Source organism: Tiliqua scincoides, chromosome 1 (genome assembly GCF_035046505.1).
Source record: "Tiliqua scincoides isolate rTilSci1 chromosome 1, rTilSci1.hap2, whole genome shotgun sequence".
Lineage (NCBI taxonomy): Eukaryota > Metazoa > Chordata > Lepidosauria > Squamata > Scincidae > Tiliqua > Tiliqua scincoides.
Genome location: NC_089821.1, coordinates 309,161,279 through 309,188,049, shown reverse-complemented (window position 1 = coordinate 309,188,049; position 26,771 = coordinate 309,161,279). Strand labels below are relative to the sequence as shown.

General features: G+C 46.6%; 2 protein-coding genes across 2 annotated transcripts in view; one reads left to right on the top strand and one right to left on the bottom strand.

Moving 5' to 3' along the window:
• Positions 1-4,856, top strand: part of GCH1 (GTP cyclohydrolase 1) — a 32,283-nt gene extending 27,427 nt beyond the window's left edge. The window contains exons 5-7 of the mRNA XM_066624319.1: positions 777-808; positions 2,441-2,525; positions 4,272-4,856. Of these exons, the coding sequence (XP_066480416.1) occupies positions 777-808; positions 2,441-2,525; positions 4,272-4,398 (244 nt within the window). The 3' untranslated portion in view covers positions 4,399-4,856. The remainder of the gene's footprint in view (positions 1-776; positions 809-2,440; positions 2,526-4,271) is intronic.
• A 9,226-nt stretch (positions 4,857-14,082) lies between these two features.
• On the bottom strand, positions 14,083-26,746 carry ACTR10 (actin related protein 10). Its single transcript, XM_066624245.1, has 13 exons — positions 26,598-26,746; positions 24,851-24,923; positions 23,968-24,050; positions 23,279-23,387; positions 21,737-21,844; positions 21,289-21,356; positions 20,424-20,503; positions 19,340-19,375; positions 18,274-18,353; positions 18,099-18,172; positions 17,414-17,495; positions 16,081-16,282; positions 14,083-14,560 (listed from the first exon to the last, which is right to left on the bottom strand). The coding sequence occupies exons 1-13, from the start codon at positions 26,672-26,674 to the stop codon at positions 14,379-14,381; spliced, it is 1,254 nt and encodes a 417-aa protein (XP_066480342.1). The 5' UTR covers positions 26,675-26,746; the 3' UTR covers positions 14,083-14,378.
• Between the last annotated feature and the right edge of the window lie 25 nt (positions 26,747-26,771).

The following is a 26,771-nucleotide window of genomic DNA, read 5'->3' as shown; positions in this document are numbered from 1 at the left end:
CTGTGACATTATTGGCCATGTGCGGTTCTCTTGCACACTTCAGCTAGCCAGTAACTCACCCCTCTCCAGGCACACCCTGATCTGCAAGCTATTCTTGCTATCTGTGGTCATATCCTAACCCAAACCCAGTTGGAGTTTAAAAGGGAACCCTGGATGCTGAGAGCTGGTCAAAACAAGCCCACCTTGCAATGCTGGTGAGTCCTCACAGAAGGGAGCATAGAGGTTTGGCACCTGCTGAAATCATTGTGCTCCAGGAGGGCTGTGATGTTTCATTGCTTCTCATGTTCTTGTGTGAGGAGGGTTTTACATATTATTGGGGTGGAGAAGTAGGATTGTGAACGTTATACCAGTGGTCCTCAAACTTTTAGCACCAGGACTCACTTTTTAGAATGAGTATCGTTCAGGACCCACCAGAACTGATGTCGTGACATCATAGCAGGAACATTTTTAGCAATTCTAGGCTGCCATCCTATCCACACTTACCCAGGAGTAAGTCCTATTTACAATCATTGTTAAAAGCATATACATTGTAGCCTGTTAAAAATACAAATCTGTAACATTTCCCCAAATGCAGAAGCATCCAGTCGAATATATGTATAAAATTAAATATTGAGATGAATGGGGAACCTACCTGAAATTAGCTCATGACCCGCCTAGTGGGTCCCGACCCACACTTTGAGAAACACTGTGTTATACATTTCTACTCTTTGAATGTACCTATTGAATCTGTACCCAGAAAGTGCTGTTAACAATAATGCCTTTTTCGTCCTTCCTAGGATTGTTGAAATATATAGCAGAAGATTACAGGGTAAGCAATCTCCTTTTTTTCTTTACCTAGAGAAGACTGTTTCTGCCCTATTAGTATAATGAGACCATCCCACAAGTGGTGACCTGCTTGCTCATAAATTAGTAGGGCTGTGAATTAGGTAATTAAATTGGGAGGGGGATATTTGGGCACTTTTTAGGGATCGATGAAACTGGCTGAACAAACTGGATGAAACAAAATCATGAACAAGGTTTTTTCTCTGCAGTTGTAAGTGATCATATCGAGACTCAGTTTTGCAGAACTGCCTTTTGAAGTTGCTCCGAGAAAAATTAGAGCTCCTTCCTGCACTCCAAGGAATGAGCCCTCTGCCACAGCTGTATTCAGGACCAGTAGCATAGCTAGAAGAGGTGCAAAGCATTAAGTTTTGCAGGAAGTTAAAACCTTCTCACCCTCCCTGCAGTCCTGCCTTTCTACTAGTCAACAATTTTTTTTAAAAGTTTCAAATTGCATACTTTCTGTTGTTACCACATTTGTTGGAACCCCAGGTCACTGGTACATGTGTGCACCCTTGTGCATATTTGTAGAGGACAACAAATCAATTCTGGGGGAATTGCTCTTCAAGCTGGGTGGATTCCTTGAATATGCAGGCAACTGAAGCAGCTGGAGAAGCAGACAGCTATTCACTAGGTAGAGCAAGCCTAGACGAACTAATGTCAAATCTGCAAATTTGTGTAACCTTTTGGTCATTGGCCTGAACAGCAGGGCATCTGCAGAAAGGCAAACAGAGTCAGAAGGCCAGGAGGTGTCCACAGGAGAGTTTTATTGAAATGCAAACCCAGCAATGTGGCAGAAAATACTGGATTTTGGCTGAAAGGAGTTGAAGACAGTATCTGTGAAGGGGCGGATGAAGCTCTCTGTCAAGCCACTTGCAGGGAAAGCAAAACTTGGGCTGAACACAGAGCGGGGTGGGGGAGCAAGACTGAGGCAGGAAGGGGAGGAAAGAGAGTGAAGAAGAGAGGACAGGTACGCTTCTCCTGTCCTGCTGAGATGGAAGGGATGGATCTCGTCGAGCGATAATGAATCTTCCCTGGGTGAAATTCAGCTCCTTCATCAAAACCTTACAAGGACTTTACTAGGCAAGGTTCTGAACAGATGGGTTCCAACAGAGCTGACTTGAAGCTGGCTAGGCTTTGACTAGCATAGCATAGTAGGAAGGGAAGCTTGCCCTGGACACTCTTTCCTGGAACCCTGGGAGGAAACCAGATGGCACTGTGTGTCTGCCCACTTGCCCTCAGAAGGACACCTGCCTTCCACACTTCAGGGGCTCAGAGCACTGGCACCCATGTGTGTGAGCAGGGCTTTTGGGCTCAAGGTTGAGCTAGGAAAGGGTGGGAACATTTCAGTTGATTTGCCCAAGTTTTGTTTTGTTTTGGGGGGGAATGGTTTGTTTTTGTTGTCTTCAGGATAGGGTGAGCTCTAAGCCTACACAAGGTGCCTTTCTGATAGTACAGCAGAAGGAGAGTGTAGCCTGGGTGAAGGGTTCCTTGTTAAACGCCTTGGACCCCAGCACCGTATATAAAGCAGTTTTCACTTCTGCACTTGTGGAAAGATTTCTTCTGGGCAGACTAGACTTGTGGGGCTCCGATCATTAATCTTTCCCTCCTCTTGCTGCAGTCCAGGAGCGTCTTACAAAACAGATCGCAGTGGCCATCACAGAAGCCTTGCAGCCTGCTGGAGTCGGGGTGGTTGTCGAAGCAACGTAAGTTCACGCTGGTTTTGCTGAGCTTCCATAGTTGAGTGTGGGCCACCGTGAGCTGCTATGTGCAAACCCTGGCCATTTCCCAAATGGGATGTATGGAATTGGCATGTGCCCTTCCTGGGAGAAATGTGGATGATCAATCAATCAATCAATCAATCAATCAAATAAATCATTCAGTGGGAGCTCTTGGTTTGGATTGGAGAGCATGATAGGACGTAGGGTGAGAGTGACCTATTATGTCTGTTGTTACGAAACTGGCCCTAAATATGAAACTAACAGCCCAACCCTATTGGGCTGTTCTGCTGGTAGAAAGACTGTTCCTCCAGCAGAACAGTCCTCCGTGTGGCGATATATCGTCAAAGGCCTGCCATAAGAACATAAAAACAGCCCCACTGGATAAGGCCATAGGCCCATCTAGTCCAGCTTCCTGTATCTCACAGCGGCCCACCAAATGCCCAGGGAGCACACCAGATAACAAGAGACCTCATCCTGGTGCCCTCCCTTGCATCTGGCATTCTGACATAACCCATTTCTAAAATCAGGAGGTTGCACATGCACATCATGGCTTGTAACCCATAATGGATTTTTCCTCCAGAAACTTGTCCAATCCCCTTTTAAAGGCATCCAGGCCAGACGCCGTCACCACATCCTGTGGCAAGGAGTTCCACAGACCAACCACGCGCTGAGTAAAGAAATATTTCCTTTTGTCTGTCCTAACTCTCCCAACACTCAATTTTAGCGGATGTCCCCTGGTTCTGGTATTATGCGAGAGTGTAAAGAGCATCTCTCTATCCACTCTGTAAGCCAGTGGGGGAGGCAGAATGGGGTTGGGGAGGGCAGAACAGGGGTGGGGGTGGGTACAATGGGATGGTGTCGGGGTGGGGGAGGAGGGCGAATCGGTTCTAGGAGGGGGGCAGGTTTGGTGGCAGTGGTACCTCCCAAATCCAAATACCCTTTCTGGACCCATTGCCATTGCTGCCCTAAATGACTCCAGTGGGAGAGGCTGTTTACATGGCAAGATCTGGTGCCTGCTGTATTTACCATGATGCTCCCCCTTTGACTTTGCTACTAAGTTCAAGATAATCATTTCACGGTCTCTTCCTTGACTCTCCACGAGAACAGCAAAATATTCTGAGCTCAGATTTTTTCAGGGCATGTGCTTAGAGCAATGCTCGTTTCAGGACATTCAGTGGGATTAAGAAGTCAATGAGTAGCTGACCAGAACTTGTCCAGGTTTGAAAACTTTATTCCCAGTTTAAAAAAAATTTTTTAAGGCCGCCTCCTCTCCCTCGTATAACGTGCTAGGCATGGAAAAAATTTACCAGCTTGTGCAAGCGATCGGCCTTGGAAATTCCCATGGAAAAATGGGGTTGTGTTGTGTACGATCTTCAATCCCTCGCTTCCTTTGCTCATGACATCAGAGGGGCATTCTAGGAACTGCTTGCGAAGTGGCACCACACACCATCCCAATTATGCCATATTAATTTGCTGGGAAAAATTGCTCTGCTAATGGCACTTTCTTCTAGCAGCTGTGGTGGCTCTTTCCCTGAGTGGAGAAATGTAGGGCGTGCATTCCTCTACATTACTTGCAAAGAGTGTGGTTCCCTTAGAACCTGCGCCTTTCTTATTGTCGAGAAAGGGTTGTACCAAGTTTGGGTTGTTGGTGTGGAGTTAAAATTTCAGCTCTGGGAAAAAAAAGATTCCCTCGACTGATGCTTTCCGTCTTCTTTTTTCTGCTTCCCATAGACACATGTGCATGGTGATGAGAGGGGTACAGAAGATGAACAGTAAAAGTGTTACCAGCACGATGCTCGGAGTGTTCCGGGAAGACCCAAAGACACGGGAAGAGTTCTTGACCCTCATCCGCAGCTAAAACTGGGCCGCTCCTCCCTGGACACCCTCCGCATTGTCTTTAACCCGGTGTCGGTGTTTGTCCGTTGCTGCTTCTGGTTCACATCTCTTGCTTTTTAAAGTAGCCACCATTTTCTATCCTCTTGTTTTAGTTTGCAGTCAGTTCTGTTAAAAGGCCTTTCTGGTAAGTCAAACATGTCCTTTATTTGCTGCCACAGTCCCTCCCCAAGCTGTGTTCTGTGCAGTGGTGTAGCCAGAGGGGTTGCAGACGGCTAAGTTTTGCAGGGAGCCTCACCGTAGCATGCAAGCGGCCCCTCCCTTTTGGAGCCGTTCCAGGCAGGGGGAGCGAAAACAGAGGCTCATGCCTGGGAGGGAGGAGGGGCACTTTTGCATGCTGCAAAACAAAGCGCTTTGCACCCCCTCTAGCTATGCCACTTGTTCTGTGAGATCCAAATGTGGTGTGCAGGACCAATTCTCACATGGCGGGTGTGCTGTGGGTGGACTTAGAAGGTTTTCTAAAACGATAGTGCTTTTTTTGAGGCACCTTAAAGTGCTTTAAGAAAAAAGTCCCTGCAGATTGAGGAAGAGCAAAGCAACATTCCTCCAAATTTGTTTCTCCCAAGCCCACAAAATTGCCCCCCCCCCCTCAGGATGTGGAGAGAAAGATGGTTGAGGGGATAGACAGGATGGAAAAGAGATGGAGAGATGAACACGTTTTTGTTGGCCTTTTTGAGGAAGCCCTGTAGTTGCTGGGGGAGATTCTCTTCCTACATTGTCCTTCTTAAGAGTTATAATGCTGAGCCAAAGTTCTCTCCCCCCAAAACGCACTGCCTCTTCCCAGCTGGGGAAGAATTCTTCGGTAATATAGAGGTGTAAGAGATGGAAGCCCAAGAACTTTAGCAACGCTGCTCCCTGGCGAAGTTGTGATAAGGGGAGTTGCAGATTTAAGACACGAAAATGCATAGCCATAATGAACTGCCCTGGTACCCAGTGGCAGTGATGTCACAAAGCCGTGAGACATTCTCCCTGGAGAAGGGGCCTGGGAACCTCCAGAGAAGAAGGAGCGGGGCGCCTGAAGCCACCAGCGCTGCCTCCTCTGGGGAGAACCTGGAAGTGAGTCCCTTGTGATGCAAGAAGTGAAAGGCAGTCACTTCCAGGTTCTCCCCAGAAGAGGCGGCATAGGCAGCTTTATGTGCCCCACTCCTTCTCCTCTGGAGAGAAGGAACGGGTCGCATGAAGCTGCCAGCATCTCCTCGGTAACTAGGGTGGATCCTGGGGGCAGTCATGCGCCCCTGCTTGGTGGAGCACGCCAGGGCAGGTGCCTATCATAAGAAGAGCCCACTGGATCAAGGCAAAGCCCATCTAGTCCAGCTTCTTGTATCTCCCAGTGGCCCACCACATGCTTCAGGGAGCTCACAAGACAACAAGACACAACCTGTGTCTTGGTTCCCTCTGCTGCGTCTGGCATTCTGAGGTAACTCACTTCTAAAATCAGGAGATTGCACATACCTATCATGACTTGTAACCCGTGATGGACTTGTCCTCCAGAAATTTGTCCAATTCTCTCTTAAAGGCATCTAGGCAAGATACCATTACCACTTCCTGTGGCAAGGAGTTCTATAGACTACATGCTGGGTAAAGAAATATTTTATTTTGTCTGACTGAACTCTCCCAACACTCAGTTTTAGTTCTGGTGTTGTGTGAGCGGGGGAAAAGAACATCTCTCTATCCACTCTATCCATCCCCTAACTCTCGGGCTTCACCCTAGTTACAGCTCTGCAGAAATGCAGTTCCCGCAAGCAGCATCACTGTGGAAATAGGCTACAGAAAAAAGGTGGTTTCACGATGCTTTCCACCAAGGTGGACTTTGCGCTCATGCCTACGAAGGATCCTTGCCCCCATCTCAGTCCCCAGCCGTAGCACACCCCTTTGCATCATGGCTGCTATTTATGGAATAGAAAGCAAGCATGCAAGCTCTGATTGCACACTTAAAGTATTGTCTAGTTTGATCCTTGGAGTCAGTGTGTTCTAGGTGGAATTGCTACAGGGGTGATGTACACAGGGGAACAAGGCAGTAGCTCCTGTGCAGCAAGGCGCTTTGCTATCTTGGGGCTGCTTGAAACATTCCTGCGGACAAGCCATGGAGAGAATCACCTTTAGAACAGCTCCAGCATGCGCAATGGCTGCGTGTCAGCGCCACAGATGCTCTGTGACCCCCTGATGGACATTTCCAGGGCTGCCATCTTTGTGTCTGCACTCCACTGTTTACAGCAACAACCTGGTGCCAATTTCAGTGTACACCTGGGATGTGAGATCTGCATCTTCATGCTGACATTGCTGGTGAAAAGTGGAAATGTTTTTCAGTGTGTTCAGTTCTTCCAGCAAGGGATGGGGGAATATTGAAAGGCTACAGGAGGAGGAGAATTGCCTTAACCGCCTTCAAGCTTTCACTTTTGGTTTACACGTTCCAGGGCTCTCTGCCTATCTCCACTTCCGTATCCCAGTAAAACGTAATGTAAATGCTGTGTCGCTAGAGTGGAAGGCTGGCAGTTTCTTAGGCAAGCCTAGCAGCTGGTCCCCTCTGGGGGCTTGGGTGCTCCCACGGCTTGGGCAGCAAAGCTGCATCAGGCAGACTGCAGTCCAAGTTGCTTCCAAAGGGGACCCTGGCACGCAGGGCTGGCTGGCCGGCCTTCGGGCAATTTGGCAATTGTGCCTGAAGGGGCCCTGCACTTAGGCAGCAGGAAACACCTGAGTTTGTTGCTGATTCCCTGGCATGGAGTCTTCCACGCCAAGGTATGAGGAGAGCATGCCGGTGGAGCACTGCCACTGGACAGCCCTCCCTCCTGCCCTGTGTCCAATTGGCATGAAAATTCACACCCCCCAGTAGCAGTTGGTGGCGACACTGCTGCTGAATGCCACGCCAGTGCCACTCACCCTGGTGAGTAAGGAAGGGGCCCTTGCAGCATTCCCCCCCCCCCCAATATTTTGCATTTGGTCTCACAGCTCGTAAGGCTGGCCCTGACGCTGAAAGGTCAACTTGACTGTCTGAACTGTGGAAATCCAAAGTGTGGAAACAGCTCCATGGATTCACAAGACATAAGAATATAAGAATAGCCTCACAGGATCAGGCCATAGAGCTATCTAGTCCAGATTCCTGTATCTCACAGTGGCCCACCAAATGCCTCAGGGAGCACACAAGACAACAAGAGACCAGCATCCTGGTGCCCTCCCTTGAATCTGGCATTCTGACATAGCCCATTTCTAAAATCAGGAGGTTGCGCATACACATCATGGCTTGTACCCCATAATGGATTTTTCCTCCAGAAACCCGTCCAATCCCCTTTTAAAGGCGTCTAGGCCCAATGCCATCAGCACATCCTGTGGCAAGGAGTTCCACAGACCAACCACACGCTGAGTAAAGAAATATTTCCTTTTGTCTGTCCTCACTCTCCCAACACTCAGTTGTAGCGAATGTCCCCTGGTCACCTCAGATTGCCTCTGGCTCAGTACACTCTGTTGCTTAATAGTAAGCAACATTCTGTACCAGCTAAAGCAAAATTCCGGGGCCTGTACGCATTTTGCCAATTAAGGCAAATTGCATAAAGTGTTCTGTTAGGCACGGAAAGAGGCGAAGAGCCATGCAGCGCACTGACAATCCTATTTCTGAGAAATTCACCTCCTCTGGGTGCCTGGGATGCTACCAACCACTACCACCAACTTTCAAGCCTTTAAAAATCTGTCTTGAGGTTCTCACAATCCTGAATTCTGCAACCTGTATGTCTTTCAGGGCCCTGCCTCATGTTTTATGGGAGCAACCTCAGGGTCATCACATAATGCATGTTCAACATACAGCACCCAGTCCTGGCTTCTTAATGGGCATATTTGTATGAGATGTGTGTGTTGTCTCATTCTTGCACTTTATTTCTAGGTGCCCCCTTAAGAAGAGAAATCTTAGTAAGTTGTTCTGGAATGGAGGCAGTTTGTACATTTGATGTAGAGTCAGTAAGTTGTAAGATGGCAGCCCAGTCCTATCCAATTTTCCAGTGCCTGTGCAGCTGTGCCAATGGGGCATGCACTGCATCTTGTAGTGGGGCAGCAGTCCCAGAGGCCTCCTTAAGGTATGGGAACATCTTACCTTGGGGCTGCATTGCGACTGCACCGGTGCTGGAAAATTGGATAGGATTGGGCCCTAAGATGAAAAGTGGACTTCACAACTAGTGGAAGTGTGACTTAGCCGTGGAATCAGTGCTGTCTTCTGCAAGGAGATACTTTTCTGTGCATAGCAAAGTCACCCCCCCCCCCGCTTCTTGCATAACCGGGCTGTCCTCATGAAAAGCAGTTTACTGGGGCCAATCTAAATAATTGCACTCTGAGAAGAAAACATACTGTGGGACGTTTCAGAACATTGTTTAATTTGAGCAAGATGGGATGCTAATGGGAACCAAAGGTTTGAGCTGAATCACATGCTCTTGGTCTGACGCACTAAGATTCAATTGAGAGAGCACCAGGCTTTTGTTGGGATGTGAAACCTCCATGTTCTAGCAGTATACCTCAGAATACTAGTTGTTGGGGGGGAGGGCAACTGCAGTGGAGGAGTATTTCTCTAGTCCTCTGGGACTTCAGAGGCACCTGGCCAGTGGTTGTGGGAAGCAAGATGCTGGACTAGATGGAAGTGTGGGTTTGTTCTTGCAGGCTTCCTCTTGTGTGTCTGGGTGTATGATTTGTAATTTGCAAAACTACAAGCTTGTTGACTAGCCTTGTTCATCAGTCATGTTTGTATCTTTCTCCTCCTCCAAGGAGCTCAGGGTGGTGTCCCTGGGGTGTCTGTCTATCTCCAGGAAGGTGGGGAAATGCATACTCATGCAAGGTCATCTAATCATCGTTGACTGAGTCGCAATTTGAATTCAGGCCACCTGTTCCAAGTCAGCTTTACCACTACCTCCCTTCAGCTCTCTTTGCAGATGTGCTCCAGTGTTTAAAAGCCTTAAATAGCACAAGGGTTTGACACAGCGGTTTACTTTTGCCCATTTCCTTGAAAGCAAAGCAGTGACACAACCTTCCTTGCTCGAAGAGGGCAGTCACTGAAGTGTCATGTTTTTATTAGGACAGAGACTGTATCATGACTGACCAGCCCTCCTTGTTCTTTCATTCACTGTGATTGACAGTCCTGCTGACATACCTCTTCCTTGGCACCTGGATGCAAGCTCCTCCTGGAAATGTCTCCTGTGTCAGGTTGCGTAGAAGTGAATGGGAGATGCGCAACTGGAGCGCACATACACAGCTCTCATTCTTTCCACGGAGCTTGAACCTCTAAATGCTTGTGCCCTTTGTGGCCTTAGAATTTGTTCAGATATTTTGTATGGCTTGGTGAACATTATTTTTATTATGTCTGACTTCTTGCTTTTGTGAACACTATGTCACTTGATACTTAAATCCCTTCACTGAACCTGGTGTATAGAAATGTATGTGTGAAGTGTACCCAGTCTGTCTAGTCTGTTCTACCGAGTGAAACTTGGATCTATTTAAAATATTAAAATATATTATTGGTCATTTTTGGAGACTCTCATTTGTATGATTTGTGAGTGGAGTTCTGGCCCGGGCCACTTTATTTGTTAAAATATGCATATCCCTTACTATCTGTCCCAGCGATGGGGTCTCTGAGCTGGCTAACAGTTCAATATACATGATGCAATAAAGAAATGACATCAACAAGGAGCAAAACCAATTGGCAATTGTTAGGGAGAAAAAAAGTCTAAGGGTTTTGGGTCTCTAGATGGAAGCATGACAAATAAAACCATTTTTTTTTAATCAGGTAGTGAAACACCATCAGTGATGGTCTGTTGAGCTTCACAGACACTACTGGTCCTTCCTTGAAGCCACTCCTTACATCAGTGTTAGATTCTAACCGGGTGGAGGGTTCAAAGTGCCTTTCACTCCAAGGCCGCCTACCTCTAACCTGCTAATGATGCAAACCGCTCAAACGAGATTTCCCCCCCGCCTTACTGTGCTCCTTTCATGCTGCCATGAAACATGGAAGTCCTGTACATCCTGGTTTCATGGCAGTGTGCAAGGAGCACAGTAAGGGTTTTGGTGTTGCTATTTATTTAGTTAGTAGTACAGACCAGGTGTGTAAGACTGGAGGAGGCTTGATTGATAAACAGACCAGGGAGTTCTTGATTTTCTTTTCATGACTAAAAGTCCGAAAGCTCCGCTTAGTCACATCAAAACGGCTGCATCAAGGGGGTGCCCTTTTCAAACTGCAGTGCCTGACCCCTCCTCACCCCCCACCATCATTGCCCAATGAACTTTTTCTCATGGTGCCTTCTGTTTTTTCTCTGTCCTCAAAACAGACTTTCATTTTTAATTTTCTCTGAATAGAAAAAATCCTCAGGAGGAAAAAAATGCTTTGTTTTGTACATCCAGCCAGAGGGCCCCCTAACTCTTTAAGAAAACAGCAAAATATGAAGGTTGAAAAATAAAAAGCCGTGTCAATATTAGGCTGCTCAAACAACACTGCTGGGCTGAGCCGAGACATCTAATATACTTGGAATTACCACTTTCCCATCTCTCTCTCCTCTGTTCAGCTTTGTTGAATCTACAGACTGACTGAAACATTGACCTTTAATTCCCAGAAGAGCTGAAAATACTCTTTAGCAGGTGAATCAAGGTCAGGTTGCTGCTTCATTTCTGGAAGGAAGGCAAAACTCATCCCATCCTTCTGCTATAGTGCACAAGGCAGCAAACAGAGGTTTTGGGTTTTTTTTTCCAAACCTGGGTCACTGCACAGGGATGTCAAACCCAGATGTGCGAACGCAGAGACCCTGTAAATCAACAATTTTCAACCAGTGTGCAGCAACAAAGTTCGGAGCCTAGAGGTTGAAAATAGCTGGAAAAAAACTCTTCTGGGTTCTGTGGCTGTTCCTAGCAACAAATTGCCCTGTCCCTCTTCCTCTGTCACCAGAGCAAGTAGAGGAAGCCAGCAGAGGAAGTGGAGCTGTAGAGAAAGAGGGACAGACCATTTGTTACTACAGTTGCTTTAGAGCCGCGGAACCTGGAAGTGTCTCCTGGAAGCCAGAAGTGCCATCTCAAGAGACAAAGCTCATAGAGGAAAATCAAAGGTCAGCACACCATGAGAAGAGAAACACTGAAAATTGCTGCTGTAAATTAAACTGGAAGACTTGCTCATCTTGGTTTAATTGCATCATGTGAGGAACATGGTAAAGGTGGAGGGGTGGGGTCAGAGTGCAGGAGTGATAGCCCTGAGATGGCATCATGTGGTGGTTTGCTTTGGCCTCACAATATCCTGGGAGCGAAGGCCAGATGAGAGCTATCTGAATAGCTTCAACTCAACCGCTGTGCTTCATGAAGCAGGAAACTAAATTCAGATCTGAATTTGAATGTTTTAAACTTCATCTTAGCATTGAATACAATCTGGAAGAAAACTTGGGGTGTGGTGGGGGAGGTGTGTGTGTGTGGGGGGGGGGTTCCTTGTGGTCTTGCATGCTATCATTGCCCTACTGAGAGTTACTTATTATCCAAAATGACTGATAGTGAGTTTTGGCGGCTGTTTGTGATGCTGCCTTGATTATGTAACGTTGAACTGACCCTGACCCAGGGAGATGCAGGGCTATCTATGCAAGCAGAACAAGGCTGTCTCATTCGTTGAACAGGCCCCATGGCTGGCTTGCACATTTACCAGTTTCCACCCTCATGGCTCACTCAGACACCTGCCACCCTGCTTCCTTTTGCAAAAGCTTTGACTACCCCCTCTCACCAGCCAACGCTGCTTGTAAGATTCTGCCACGCATCTTCCTATCATTCACTTGCTCTCAGCTTGTGACATCACAGTGGACAAAACTACATGTTGTCTGTTGTTTGGGCTGGGGGTGGGAAGGAGGAGCTGGAGAAATCTGCATCACGGGCCTGGATTCAGGGCTGCCAAAAGAGTGGGATAATCATATTGCATTTTTTGCATGTGTATGTCTATAATGTATTTTATAGTTTTTATTATTGTTGTTGGCAACCTTCAGTCTTGGAAGACTCTGGTATCGCGCTCTGGATGGTGGTTCTGGCACAGTGTCTAGTGTGGCTGAAAAGGCCGATTCAGGAGTGACAATCCCTTCCACACTGGGAGCAAGTGTAGTTTGTCCCTGGTCTGTCTCCCTGGCTGTGGGCCTTCCTTCTTTGCCTCAGACTGTTGGCCAAGTGTCTCTTCAAACTGGGAAAGGCCATGCTGCACAGCCTGCTTCCAAGCGGGCCGCTCAGAGGCCAGGGTTTCCCACCTGTTGAGGTCCACTCCTAAGGCCTTCAGATCCCTCCTGCAGATGCATTTTAATACTATTACTATTGTAAGCCACCGTCAGGGTCAAAGGAGAGACATAAATCAAATAAACATCGGACATGGAAAATAACATCATGGAATCCTGAGACGTGTATTTCCAGTGTCACTTTTGCTCTTCCTCATTCCTTGCCCTGTAAAATGCTTGTCATATTTGAGAATTCAGCAAGTGCTGAATAATTCTGGAGGTCGTGGCATCTCTTTCAGGGGTTATTCCATTACTAGAGGTGTTAGAAAATAGTGTTATTTATCTTACTCAGAAGTAAGCCCACTGTGTTTCATAAGACTTGGGTTGTAAACCTATCTTACTCACTAGAAACAAGTACCTCTATTCATGACACATACACACCTTTTTTAAAAATAAACTCTGCAATCTTCAGTGCCCTTTGAGCCCCAGCTGGGCTAAGCCATTGACTCTGGCACAAATTTTCATTATGTATTAAATCTCTTGAGTATACAGCAATTGATTGAAATATTTATACCTTCATACAACACACAATAGCTTTGCGTGTTTATAAAGAAATTGATCAATCCAAAATGACCATGTGTTTGGTATTATTTTAAATGTCCTGGAATGAAGCTCTTGAATGTCTGTCACAGACAGTAACAGAAAGTAATTGGCTGGGTGGGATGAGCACAACCTTCTCTTGACAGTAGGCAGGGTTTGTCAAGGTCTCTTTTTATCTCATGTTGCAAAAGCCTAGATTTCAACATGAACACCTCAAGCTTCACTAAAAACAAATTAATTGAACAAGTGGTCATGTGCTGATTCATCCCAACGGTCCTCTTACCCCAGTGTTCTCTGCTGTGACTGCCCTCGAGGGGTTCAGGCAGCAAGAAAGAATGGTTAGGCTTTCCCAGGGCTTGCCCCTTGAGAACTTTTCACTGGAGAGGCCTGAGCCTCTCTGAAGCCTGGGCTTCTCTGAAGCCAAACAGATGCTCTGCTAATGAGTTGTGGCCCATTTGTGAAGAAAGCCACATTGAACTGTTGGAGGTTAGCTGAACCCCAGTATCCGTAACAAGTTCATTAGGGAACCCCTCTCTGGCCAATACCGGAGACATGAATTTCATCACAATTTCTGTGGTGATTTTTGCTGAAAATTGAACTTCAGGCTATTTTGAATGCAAGTTCACCATTTGTGTCCTGGCTGATTTACAACAGCTCCATTAGGTGAAGGACTAACTTCTCTCATGGACAAGACAGGTAGCCCACAGGTATTGAAGGTGTCACTAATCTTACTTCAACATAGGCAGAGTCTGAAATCTTCCCGCTGAGTTATGCATGTTTGTGTCTGAACACCCTCCACACACTGTGAAGGCCAGATTTAACGTTTAATCCAAGGACTAATGTGAAATAAAACACTGAGATTAGCAGAGAAATGTGCATATTTAATTTCATGTTCCAAGCATGCCTTTTAAAATACCAGCTAAAGTCTTTAAATAATAATAATTAAATGTTGAGTTCTTGGGCACGTGTAATTATTATTCACACAAACGTACATAGAAGCCAGCACAGACACAAGAACAATGGAAGGTGCCAAAACACTGTCCCAAAATCCCACCTTTCGTTCTGTCTCTTTCAGCTCCATCAGTCACTGCCACCAAGAAAGGGAGCGGCGAAGGGGGTACCACAGTATGAACAGAACTGATGCTCCAGTTGGTTCCTATTTCTCTGTGGAAAAGGCCCTTTTCATTGGTGGCGGAGGTGTTTTTCCTACATCAAACATCATTTCCAAAGGAGGATTGTTGAGGCAACACCAGTCTGGAATGCGGCCCATCTGGTTATAGTAATCCTTCGATACTGAACGGCTCCCAAGGATGTCCTGGAGAGCTCCAAAAATGGCTCCTGTGTAGTTTAGAACAAAAGTGCGGTCAAAGTAGTGATCAGTTTGTTCTAGGGTTAGGCCCCAATTGGCATGGGCAAGGCATGGCCAGTGCTCCATAGGAGTTGGCCTGATGCACTCGAATGCACCCCAGAATCCAACAACAGCCACGCAGGAGTTTCCCAACAAACAGACTGATGTGGAAAACCACAAAACAGCTATTTTTAACTGGTAGGCTGTGGCACATTGGTGTGCCACTAAAGGTCCACAGGTGTGCTGCAAGAGTTTGGAGCACAGCAGCTGAAAAATCGCTGAAAAGCTCTTTTGAGTTCTGCAGTTCTGATTCTAGGTCAACTATAAGTAGGAACATATTGTCTGTGCCTCTTCCTCCACCAGCAGGAAGTGACATCGCAAGAGGTAAAGACCACAGAGGCAAGTGTGCCCTAAGAAGAAAAGCACTGAAAATCACTGACCTAACATCCATAACCATACATGCTAATCACAGAAAACTGCCTCCTTCTGAGCTTATAGTCCACACTGATGGGCAGCAGTTCTCCAGGATTTCAGAAAAGGCTCTCCTTAGCCCAGCCTGGAGATGACAGGATTGAACCTGGGACCTTCTGCATGCAACACAAGTGCTCGCTCTCCCTTCCTCTCAACAAAAGCAGAGCACCCCTTCTTCCCTCTGGAATCTCAGCCTAACGCCAACACTTGCACAAAACCGGTAGCACTGCCCGTGCACTACAACTAGTGTCAAGAGGCCTCATTCTGAAAACAGAATCATTAGGTGAGGTGGGGTTGCCTCCAGTGAACTTAAACCTGGCAATGTCTGAAGCTAATGCAAAGAAGAAAAGGTGATTTGAAGGTCTAGTCTAGCAGGCTCCAAACTACAGCCGGTGGACTGGATCTGGCGTTTAGAAAAAGCCTTCCCCATGCAGTGCAGCTTCTTATTTTTATGGCAGAATGAAGGGTCGTGGGCAAGTAGGACAAGGACAGGGTTGGATCGGAGTCAGAGAATCTCATACGCAGCAGGATGAGAATCTCATTTACTACAACCAAGATGAAGAGCTAAACAGAAGCCTAATATGCTGGTGGAGACTTGCTAGTCTCCACTGAGAATATGCACCAGCATATTAGGCCTCTGTTTATAAATCGCGCAGGCCTATTTCAGTGGATCGGCCTAGGACCTTGGCTTGGAGCCTTACCCTCCAAGGCCACTCAGCCTTACCACATCCCTTTCGACAACTCAAAGGGGATAGGGAGAAGCCAAGGGTATCAGTCACGCTGAGTAATTCAGGTACTCAGGCTGCAAGGCATTCAGAGTCACAGGCGTCAGATTCCAGGCCCAATGCTCTGTGCTGTAATCCAGGAGTCTCCTTCCACTTCCCCTGAACTTGGGACCCGTCATCCCTCTGGATCTGTCTCAACACAGATTACAGAACCACTGCTCTAGAGCAAGGGTCACCACAGAAGGGATCCTTTAGAAACTGTAGAGCTGCAAATCTTTTCAAAGTCAGTCAACACTCTAATGTTACAGACTTACCTCCCAGCCAGGCCACGCAGTTTGGCTTGGCTGGTGGGGTGTGCACTCGGAAGGTCTTGGCCGCCAACGCCTCCTTGTACTTGGGCTTCTCCACCAGGTACCGTATTTCTGCCATCAGCCTGTGCAAGAATCCTGGCAACATTGTGGTGCCACCAATCACCACCAAGTTCTCAGCCAGCTGCTTCCTGGTATCTATAGGACACTGGCAGGGAAGAGGGGAGGAAAAATAGTCAGTTTAAACTGAGTTATTACTAAATCAGAGCACCATACAGCAGACCAAAACACACGTGTGCCTTGTTGTCCAGGCAGAGCAAACACGTCACAGTCTTTTGGAGTATTACAAGGGGGGGGGGGTTAACTTGGAAGTTTTCAGATTTCTACCCCACAAATTGGGAAAAAAATTGATGATTTTCCAAACCAGTAGCCCTCACCAGTGTTACTTCTTCTGCTGCAAGACGAGCAAGTAAAAGATGGGGATGAGGTGTGTGTGATGTTGACAAACTCTCAAACAAAAATGTGTGTGTGAGCGTCCGCACACTACACCTCTTGCTTTTTTGAGCTCCCAAAATTCTTTTTCAATCCTGAGCACAGAGAAGTTCACCAGCCTCTCCAGCAGGGAAGACCTGCTAGTCTCCACTGAGAAACAGCCTCTGTCGCTTCTTGCTTTGTAACACAGCCGGAATGCACTGCTCTTCTGGGTGTAGCAATGCCACCCCCCCATTTCTTTTCAATATTTATACTCTTTTATAACAATTGTCCATGGTGCCTTACACTTGCAGTCTCTCTCCAATAAGAACAAAACATCAACAAGACTAATGACTATCTTAAAAAGGTTAAACAGGAAACTTTTTGAGTATCTGTGGGAAAGCTAAGACACAGTGGCCACCAGCTGCATGCACAATGCCATACAAAACTGGCATTTTAGATTGCCTGACACTGTCTGGCTAGCTAAAGGATATACTGGGCCCCTAAGACAGAGACACACAATTGCAGCTTTGCATGGCTGAAGCAGAAAAGTTAATCTCCGTTTGTCTTCCTTATTGCTGCTGGATGGATGTGAGATTTCTCTCTTTGGCCTCCTTGGTGGGACTCATGTGTGCAGAGTAGGTGGCACCAGGACAGAGTGCAGTGGGGGCTAGCAAAGCAGAGCAAAAACTGCGCTTTTGTCTGGAGGCTCATTAGTGGCTACCGACAAAGGATCTAAACGCAGAACGCAAGATCACTGTTTGTTTTGGAAGTACAAGCAAGAATGTGAGGTAACGTTTGGATGGGTTTGGTGAAGTTGGCCAGGCACAAGAAGCCGCAAAACATCAATGAATATAAGCTGTGATACCTCTATAAGTGAGTCCAGGATTAATGTGGCCACTGATTTTTCTTCGTTGTCCTGCTCAAAGAGTATTTCAACCACAGAATCCCTGTTGGCAAGACACAAAAGGGAGGTAGAGCAACAAACAGCATAAGGCAGCATTTATGTTGAAGATGTTAGAGGAGCTGACAAATTCCTGCCCAACATCCCAATCCTAACCAACTGTCCCACGCTGATACAGTCATGCCAAGAGGGGGCATGCTGCATTCGGGGGGGGGGGGGGAGCCAGAGGCCTCCTAAAGGTAAGGGAACAAACTGCTTTGTGACTGCATTGGTGTTGTAACGTTGGTTAGAACTGGGCTGTCAGAGACAAGGAACGACTTTAGGACGCAACCACAGAGATCTTATGCGTTCTTCCAGCCTCCACAGTATGCTTTAAGGTGCACTAGCCTCCGGCTTGGTTACATGGGCTTCCAACGCCCCCTGCTGGACAACCCCAGAGGATGATCTTTGCACAGCTGGCTTCCTGGTTTTGGCAAGGGGCACATTTTTTGTGCATATGTGAGAAAACAGAAGTGGAAGCTGCCACCTGGATGCCTCGTAGGGTGCCTCCCCACACCATGACTCCACCTTGCATTTCCTTCTCCCAATGCATCCCCAATGCTGCCCTTTGTCCTTGTAACACCATTGCAAAACCTGCAACATTTCTAACCTGATGGCTCCATTCACGTGCAAGATCTTCTCTCCATCCAGTGGGTAGTCAACATCCGGAGGTGGGGCTGGACGCTGAAATAAAACAACCACTGTCAGAAAACAAAAGCAAAAGCAGATTTTAAAAAATTAACGTTTCCGTGCATCAAACTGGAAATGGCTCATTCTCCACTTACCTCAGCACTACCCTCCAGATTGAACTTTGCTGCTTGGATTTTCAGCCCTCGCTGGAGGTCACTCACAAAGCAAGTGCGAACTTTAAAGACAGGCAGAAAGGCTTAACATTATCATCCTTCGTATTGGTCTACAATTAGGAATCTAGCAGCTATATTTTGGATTAATGTCAGGAACACGTCTCACTGGGACTTGAACAACTTCCACTAGCTCCTGGTCCATTGCAAAGCACAATTCAAGGTGTTGGTGTTTATACTTAAGGCCCTGTATGGCTTGGACCCAAGTACCTAAAGGAAGGCCTGTTCCCTCATCTACCTGTCTATGTACTCTACAGTCCAGTCCTATCCAACACAGGAGCATTGGTGCCAAATGGCGCCCGCTGTATCCTGTGCTGCATTTGAGCAGGCTTGAGGTCTCCTTGGAGTAAGGGAACATTCATCACCTTACCATGAGTAAAGCCCCAGCCTGCTCAATGGGGCTTCTTGGAGCTGTGCCAGTTATTTTGCTAGCGCCAACTTGAGAAGCTCCAGGTTGGATTTTTCAATCCTGGGGTGGGGGACAGGATTTGGCCGAAGAGGCCTCTGCCAGTCCCACCCTCCTCCCAGGCCAGTCCCACCCATTCTGCTCCCCCCATGCCCAGGAAAGCCTCCCCCCACCCTGTCTATGCCCTGTGCTGCTTTGCGCCTACCCTGTCTCTGCCTGCAGGTAGGGGTTCGACTGCAATCTCAATGGGGCAGCACAGGCTCCTCCCACCAGCTCAGCTTACTCCCTGGTGCAGCAAACGTGCTTTACTTCTTGCTTGCAGGGTGTGGCAGCAGAAGCACTCAGGCAGTCTTGGATTGGGCTTTCCAATAATTTTTGGACCTTGTTTCCAGGCACATGTTTTCTGTTACATCTGAACTGGGCTAATATCTGAGGCTACTGAGTTAGAGGTGTTGCATTTCAGAAAAAAAACATGGAGTGCTGGAAAGAATTTAGTTTTGTCACCCTCTATTGTCACCTACATCTAATGATGTTGAGTTCTGGAAGAAAGTCAAGTCAAGTTTCACACGAAGAGAGACCATTTACCTTTTATGTCTTCTACAATGTCTTCAGGGACAGAACCTAAAAAACAGGAAATGGTTTAGCTCAACATGTCTGGAACTAGCATCAACAAAAATGGCAGAATCCAATTCCAAAACACACTGGAACATTAGTACAAATACTGTATGCAGGAAAGTGCTACTTCAAGGTAAGCCAACAATGAACACCTGCTTTCACCCGTCTACTAGAAAACACACACAGCATTTGGAACTCTGCACTTAACCCAGAAGTGTAATGTGAACAGTGTAGAGCTACCTAAATTTCATCAACTGCTCCAAGAATCTCCACCCTTTCAACAGGACATTGAAAGCGTCCAAATACAGAGAGTGTAGGTTGTTAAATAAGAATCAATCAATGAACATAAGAACAGCCCCGCTGGATCAGGCCAAAGGCCCATCTAGTCCAGCTCCCTGTATCTCACAGTAGCCCACCAAATGCCTCAGGGAGCACACAAGACACCTGCATCCTAGTGCCCTCCCTTGCATCTGGCATTCTGAAGTAGCCCATTTCGAAAATCAGGAGGTTGCACATACCCATTATGGCTTGTAACCTGTAATGGATTTTTTCCTTCAGAAACTTGTCCAATGCCCTTTTAAAGGCATCTAGGCCAGATGCCATCACCACATGCTGTGGTAAGGAGTTCCACAGACCAGCTACACGCTGAGTAAAGAAATATTTTTTTTTGACTGTCCTACCTCTCCCAACACTCAATTTTAGTGAATGTCCCCTGGTTCTGGTGTTGTGTGAGAAGGTAAAGAGCATCCCTCTACCCATCCCCTGCATAATTTTGTATGTCTCAAATGGTATGTTGCTAGCCTGATTTGTTAACAAACCAAATCAGATACAAGAGGACACTGGGGTTAGCTCAAAAGAAAAAGCTTTGATCTCCCCGGCCTTGGGGGAACCGGACACGGATCGACATGGAAGGCCGCAGAAGTTGGGTAAACTTTATCCATGGTAAATGTTAGATGATTGACTGAATTGGGCTTTTGTAAGGCTATCAGCATAAAAAGGAGCAAAGGGGATTTAACCCACCCCTTCCAGAACAGGTCAAATGAGGATAGCTTACCCATCACTGAGGGAAGACTCTGTCCTTTGGTAGCTCCTGTGTCCACAACACTCTGCTCCAGCAGCTGGTACTCCAGCTCTCTAAAAGATTGCAATAGCATTTAGAAAAGAAAAGGTACTCTAGAAAAGAACTGATCTCTGTTCTCTAGCACTCACCCCACAGCATACATCTGTACAACTGATCATCATCAGTTTTATAAAGAGTGATGAACATTCAGCTCCTGTAAGTATTCAACAAGGAGGGGCTTCAAACCAGTCTGGGCATGCCCAGGCAGTCAGTAGCCATTGTGCAAATGCATCAACTAAATACACACTGGCATTTTCCACAACTCTATCCTTCCTTCTGCCAATGGACTCAGAGTGGCATACATGGCTCCTTTTAATTTCACAACAACCCTCTAGAGTAGATTAGGACAAGAGGTAGCAACTGGCCCAAGGTCACCATGGAAACATCATGGTTGAGCAAAGATCTGGCCCAAGTTCAATACTACTATATCACACTAACAGGAGGTCTGGTCTAGAGGGTTGAGCCTCCAGTTGCCTGAAGATAACATCCGAAGGTCGCCAGTTCGAGGCCACCGGCACCGTGCGACCTTGAAGCATCTGACAAGCTGAGCCAAGCTATTCCATCTGCTCTGAGCATGGGAGGATGGAGGCCAGAATGTGAAACCAGATCAGAAAGAAACATCTGAATGTTGTGGTTTCTTGAAAGATAGAACCTTCTTTCAAATTGTAAAAATCCCTACGGGGATTTAAATTGCCTGCCTATGTAAACCGCCTTGAATAAAGTCTAAGGAGAAATCTGAGGACCAAGAAAGGTGGTATAGAAATACCTTAATAACAACAACAACAACAACAACACTTACTTGTGAATGGCTTTTCCTCCCAAAGGAAGGGCACCCCAGCAGTTCAGAACTGGTATTCCTTCATAGATCTGCAAGCAGCTCAGGATATTTCATTGGTGTTAACAGTTGTTTATATATGCTCTCTCTTAATCTGTATAAATTTTAGATACAAGCAGAACACCGCACATTCCTCTTACCTACATATTTATGGGAGGACAAAGAAATGGGACAAAAGGAAGGGGGAAGTACTGTGAGGAAAGAGGATGCTTGAAAATTTAGCTGTATGAGCAGAAATCACCCTCCAAGATTGGTGAGAATTAACACCCATGTTTCTTCAAAAAGTCAGGTGAAATAGGACATGAGACAAAAAGGCTTCCTTCCAGAATGCAACATCATTACAGGCTAAACGTGTTCTTGATTAGTTTTTGTTCTAATTTATTCATTCTGGAAAAACAAGCAGAAAAGATACAGGCAGCACCAGACTTTCTGTGTAGCCACAATCTAAGACCATCGCAGAATTAATCCCAAGAGTCAGGAGAGACATCAGGTGGCTTGGAGCAAACAGCACTGAAGGAACCTGGAGGGGAAACAGAGGTGGACGTATGACATTTCAGAGGGGGGCAGTGTCTTTCCCAGCCCTACCTGGAGATTTTAGGAGTTGTTCAGTTCAATTAATGGAGGAGAAGTCTGTCCACAGCCATTAGTTGCAATGTTTATATGCTACCACTGGGCAGTCTGCTTCTGAATGCCGGCTACTGGGAAGCAAGAGCAGAAGCAGGCTGTTTTTGTGCTCATCCCACTTCTGGGATACCTAGCTGGCTATTCTGGGGAACAGAGTGCTGAACCTTTGGTCTGATTCAGTCAGGCTTTCATGGTCTTCTGCATGCAGGTCTGACAATGAGCTACAACCTCTCCCCACTTCATTAGGATGATAAACTGAATGTATTTAAGAAATAATGTATTTCCCCTGGGGGCTGGGGATAAGAATAGGCCCTCAGTTTGGCTGTACTTGTCGTAAGAGGCGACTAAACAGCCACCGGGTCGATAGGACTCGTCAGCCAGGGAAGGCAGCTTATCTGAGAGAAGGAAAACTCTGATCCCAAACCTCCACTGCCTTGTGGCTACATCCAGTTATGGAAAAGGCTTCAGGAGTCAACCTCGAGGCAAAATCAGGAGCCGGAGTCCCTGAGGCAGTTCATGGCTGAATACAGTCACGTTCTGGCAACTCCTGCGACGCCGCTGGAACCAACCATATTGGCCTCTGCCTTTCCACTGGACCATTCCAGCGACGTGGAGAGGGGGAATTTGCTGCATGGGTAACAGCCTATCCTCCATACCTACTTTACCCAGGCTTCGCACACTGGAGAGGACACTCTGTTCCAGAACCACCATTCAGAGCACGACACCATAGTCTTCCGAGACTGAAGGATGCCAACATAAATTTAAGAAAGGGAAAGTAGGAGAGCTTTCTCAACCTCACATACATACAAAACCAGAACAAAATGTTAGGAACCAGTTCCCATTTTACTTGCATTTTGTTCTCTGCTTTATCTACAAGAGATGAAAGTGGCAAGGATGAAACTGACAAGATACTCATCTCTTGGCTTAGGTTTAATGGAGACAGAGGGGGCAATGCCTTGTCACAGCAACTATAGCCTCAGATTCTAGAGGTTCTGGGGACAAGCAGACAACAGTTATGATGTGATGGTCTTCAGTGGAAGCCTTTCTAGGAATTTCTATGACATTTAATGTTAAAGTCTCCCTTTCGTTCAACCCCATATTGAAGCCATGTCTTTAAGTACTTGTACCTCTAAGACAGTGAGTTGAGACACTCTCTTTGCCAGCTCTGCTGCATATGCACTGAGGAAGTTTAAATACAAAACTCAGACTTTGGACAGTCTTATAACTGAGATAGCAAAAGCTGCTGAAAACCCCACCCAAGGCCAGCAGCTTCTTTCTCTTCAAGCAAGCCAATGAACCCCAAAGATGAAGACAGTCAGCTAGTGCACACCTCAAAATACTTGAAGAGGACCTTTGTGAGTGTCTCTCTGAAATGGGAAGGGCACAGCACAGATTCCACAATCACAACTCTTCTGTCTCGGGGGTTGACCAGCAAGTGCCTGAAAGTTAACCAACATGGGGGTAGAAAGACAATTAAAAAACCATCATTTCTTACTCTGACTTCAGCAGAGTAAAAATAATTCGTTCATAAACTTAATCAGCAAGCAAAGGCAGATCAGAGGGACTACTGTGTTGGTAAGGCAGGAGTGGGGTCCCCAGCACACCCAGGAAGGAACAATGGGAATCCTATCTTCCCTTGTTCACAGGGCAGGTAATCAACACATCGTTGTTTCAAGATAGGAAAAGAAAGCTCTTTAGGTACTTTCAGAGAACTTTCCTTACTGTCTAAACATCTCTGCTATTAAAACTGTGTAAATTTTAACTAGAACCCATAGCACAGAAGTGAGCAATTTCTGTCTGGCTACATAAAACTCAAATTGTGCTGTGGATCAGGTTGTTTTATGGGCTGTAAAATCAGAGGCTCTTTCTGGCCTCTGAAGGAAGGGGTGAAGGAAGGGGAGGAAGTTTCTGACCATGCGACAAAAATAACTTGGCTCACCATTTTGAAGAGGCTCCTCTGAGTCTGGGGCCTCTTCACAAATACAGCACAAAATCCTGCAATTTTGCAATATCACCTACCTGAAATACAACATGTGGATGAACTCCTTCAGGTATGAATACAACTCTTCAGTGTTAATGTTGTATTGTACAACTTTGACAGGCTGTGAAAACAGGAAGAAAAAAAGAAATTGTGTCCATCAGATTCCAAATGAAATGTTAAGTGTTGAACCCAAGTGTTGAGAGCCAGGATGGTGCAGTGGTTTGGTGTTCAAACCTCTGCTCAGTCATGAAGTTCCTGGGTGACTGTGGGCCAATTAACATCACTCAGTCTAACCTACCTCACAGGGCTATTGTGAAGATAAAAGGAAGGAAAGAGCCATACATACCACCCTGGGCTCCTGGGATCTTTTCTCATGAACACATGAAAAATAAATATATGAGCAATTGTATCATTTACTCCATAACAAGAAGTTTAAATAAGTTCTATCTAGTGGAAAAAATGTGATTCATGCTTCTGTTGCAACAGTACCTGAAATGAATGCATTAGTCTTAATTTAATTTAATTTATTTATTCATTTCCCGCCTTTCTGTCCCAGTAAAGGGCACTCAAGGTGGCTTACATAGAAATCATATAAAAACATGCCCCCTTTTGTCAGTGTGCCTTGAGCTGAAAAAGATTGAAAATGGCTGCCCTTTACAAATGGATCAGATCAAGTTGCCCCTACTTACTACTAGGCTAAAAGGTAACTTGTAAGTGTTGGTAGTCCTATTTAGAAGGAGGAGAGCAACTGTTCCTATTCCCTCAAGTACAATCCACCTTTCAGCAGCTGCTTGCTTGTATTTCTTTTGTGACTTTTCTCAGACTGTACAACAGGGAACCAATTTTTTTTTTTCATTCATTTTAATACAAATTGAACAAAATGTTACCTAAACTACTTTTGTTTGTTCTTTCCAGGCTTACCTTTGGGATGCCAGGTTTCTTTATTTCACTAGGAATAATGCATCTTGGTCCTGTTTCTCCTGCAAAGCCGCATCTGGAAAATTAAAAGAGTTTTTGTTTTTTTTTCATCCTCCTATCATTTGGCACAGATTGGCCAATGGATTAGTAAAAGAAAAATGTGCCGGTTAACAAAAATAGTTGTTTTTTTATTTTGTATTGTATTATTGGATAGTATTGTTGGGCCCAACTGTGTCCAAAAATGGGATAAAAATATCTTTAGGCACATTTTAAAGCATATTTGCAATAGTTGCCAATGCCCTTTAGATCTGGGAAGGGTTGTAGCTTCCTGGTACAGTTAATTACCCCTTATACAGACATCCAAAATCTGAATTATTCTGAAATCCAGATATTTTTGTCCAAGAATTGTTTTCTGAAGTGGGAACACCACAAGCTCATTCTCATGTACAGTGCAGGTGGAGGCTGTAAGCACTATGCTATGCTCTGTTGTGTGTACCTTTTACTGATATGTTGAAAAAAGCCAATGAAGCCAGCAAACATATGGGTAACAATGAGAAGAGCAAAAGGAAGCATTTCCCATTATGTTTATTTAATTATTCCAAAATCCAGACCCCTTCCTGTCCCAGGCAGCAAAGTGCAATGCAAATATCTTGTTGTCTTGTGTGCTCCCTGAGGCATCTGGTGGGATGGTGTGAGATACAGGAAGCTGGACTAGATGGCCCTGGGCCTGATCCAGCAGGGCTCTTCTCACATTCAGCCTGGATAAGGGATGCTCAGCCTGTATTGCTACAACCTTTGCATACAGAAAGTTCTAGGTTCAATGCCTGGCATCTCCAGGTAAGGCTGGGAAAAGCTCCTGCCTCAAATCCTGGGAGCCTCAGCTAGTCAGCACAGACAATAGCTAGAAAGATGAACCTTCCTCCAATATCAGGGAAGAATATGCAACTCTGTCTCCACCTGCATGTTTCCCTCTCAACAAAACACCCAGTGAGTGGACACCCAGTGGGCTTCATGCAGGGGAGGGGAGGGGAGAGAAGTTTCCAGTGGGTCATCACTGCACTGGCTCTCCTCAATTTCAATTGAATGCTCAATTTCAACTGTCAGACAGTCCCAAAAATTGAGCGCTGCCTCTGCTCAATTTCAACTGTCAGACGGTCACCTGTTCATACATGTTGGTTAATTTAAACTGGAGCACATCAAAAGAGCCACCACATCCTGTGGCAAGGAGTTCCACAGACTAATTAAATGCATGGCTTGTAACCTGTGATAGACATTTCCTCCATAAATCTGTCTGACCTCCCTTCAAAGGCATGCAGGCCAGATGCTGCCCCACATCCTGTGGCAAGGAGTTCCACAGGTTCACGACACAGGAACACAGGAAGAGTCCTGCTGGATGGGGCCAGGCCTGCATAGTGCAGCTGCCTGCATCACACCCGTCATGGCTTGTAGCCTGGGAAGTCTGTGCAGTCCCCTTTGAAGGGCCTCGGTGGCGTAGCTGGAGGGGGGAGCACTCAGGCTGGCAGCGGTGCGGGCAAGCGGCCCCTCCCTTCAGAGCCATTCCCGGGGAGGGGAGCAAAACAGAGCCATACAGTTTTGCTCCACCCGCCGGGAATGGCTCCGAAGGGAGGGGCCGCTTGCCCGCCCCGCTGCCCCGCCCCCCTCCGGCTACGCCACCCGCGACGGGGAGTTCCGCAGGTTAACAGGGCGGCTTGTGGTAGGGGAGGGCGGTCCGGGGCCTGCCGGGCCTCACTTGGTGAAGGCAGCGCCCAGGTCGATGACCACGGCGGTCTTCTCGCCGCCGCTGCCGAGGCCCTCGTAGAGCGGCATCGCGACGGCGCCCGGAGTTGGAGAGACGGGGAGGAGGCAGCCGGGCCACCAAGGCAGCGGGGACCTTTCTTGCGGGCGGCGCGCGCAGCGGATTGGC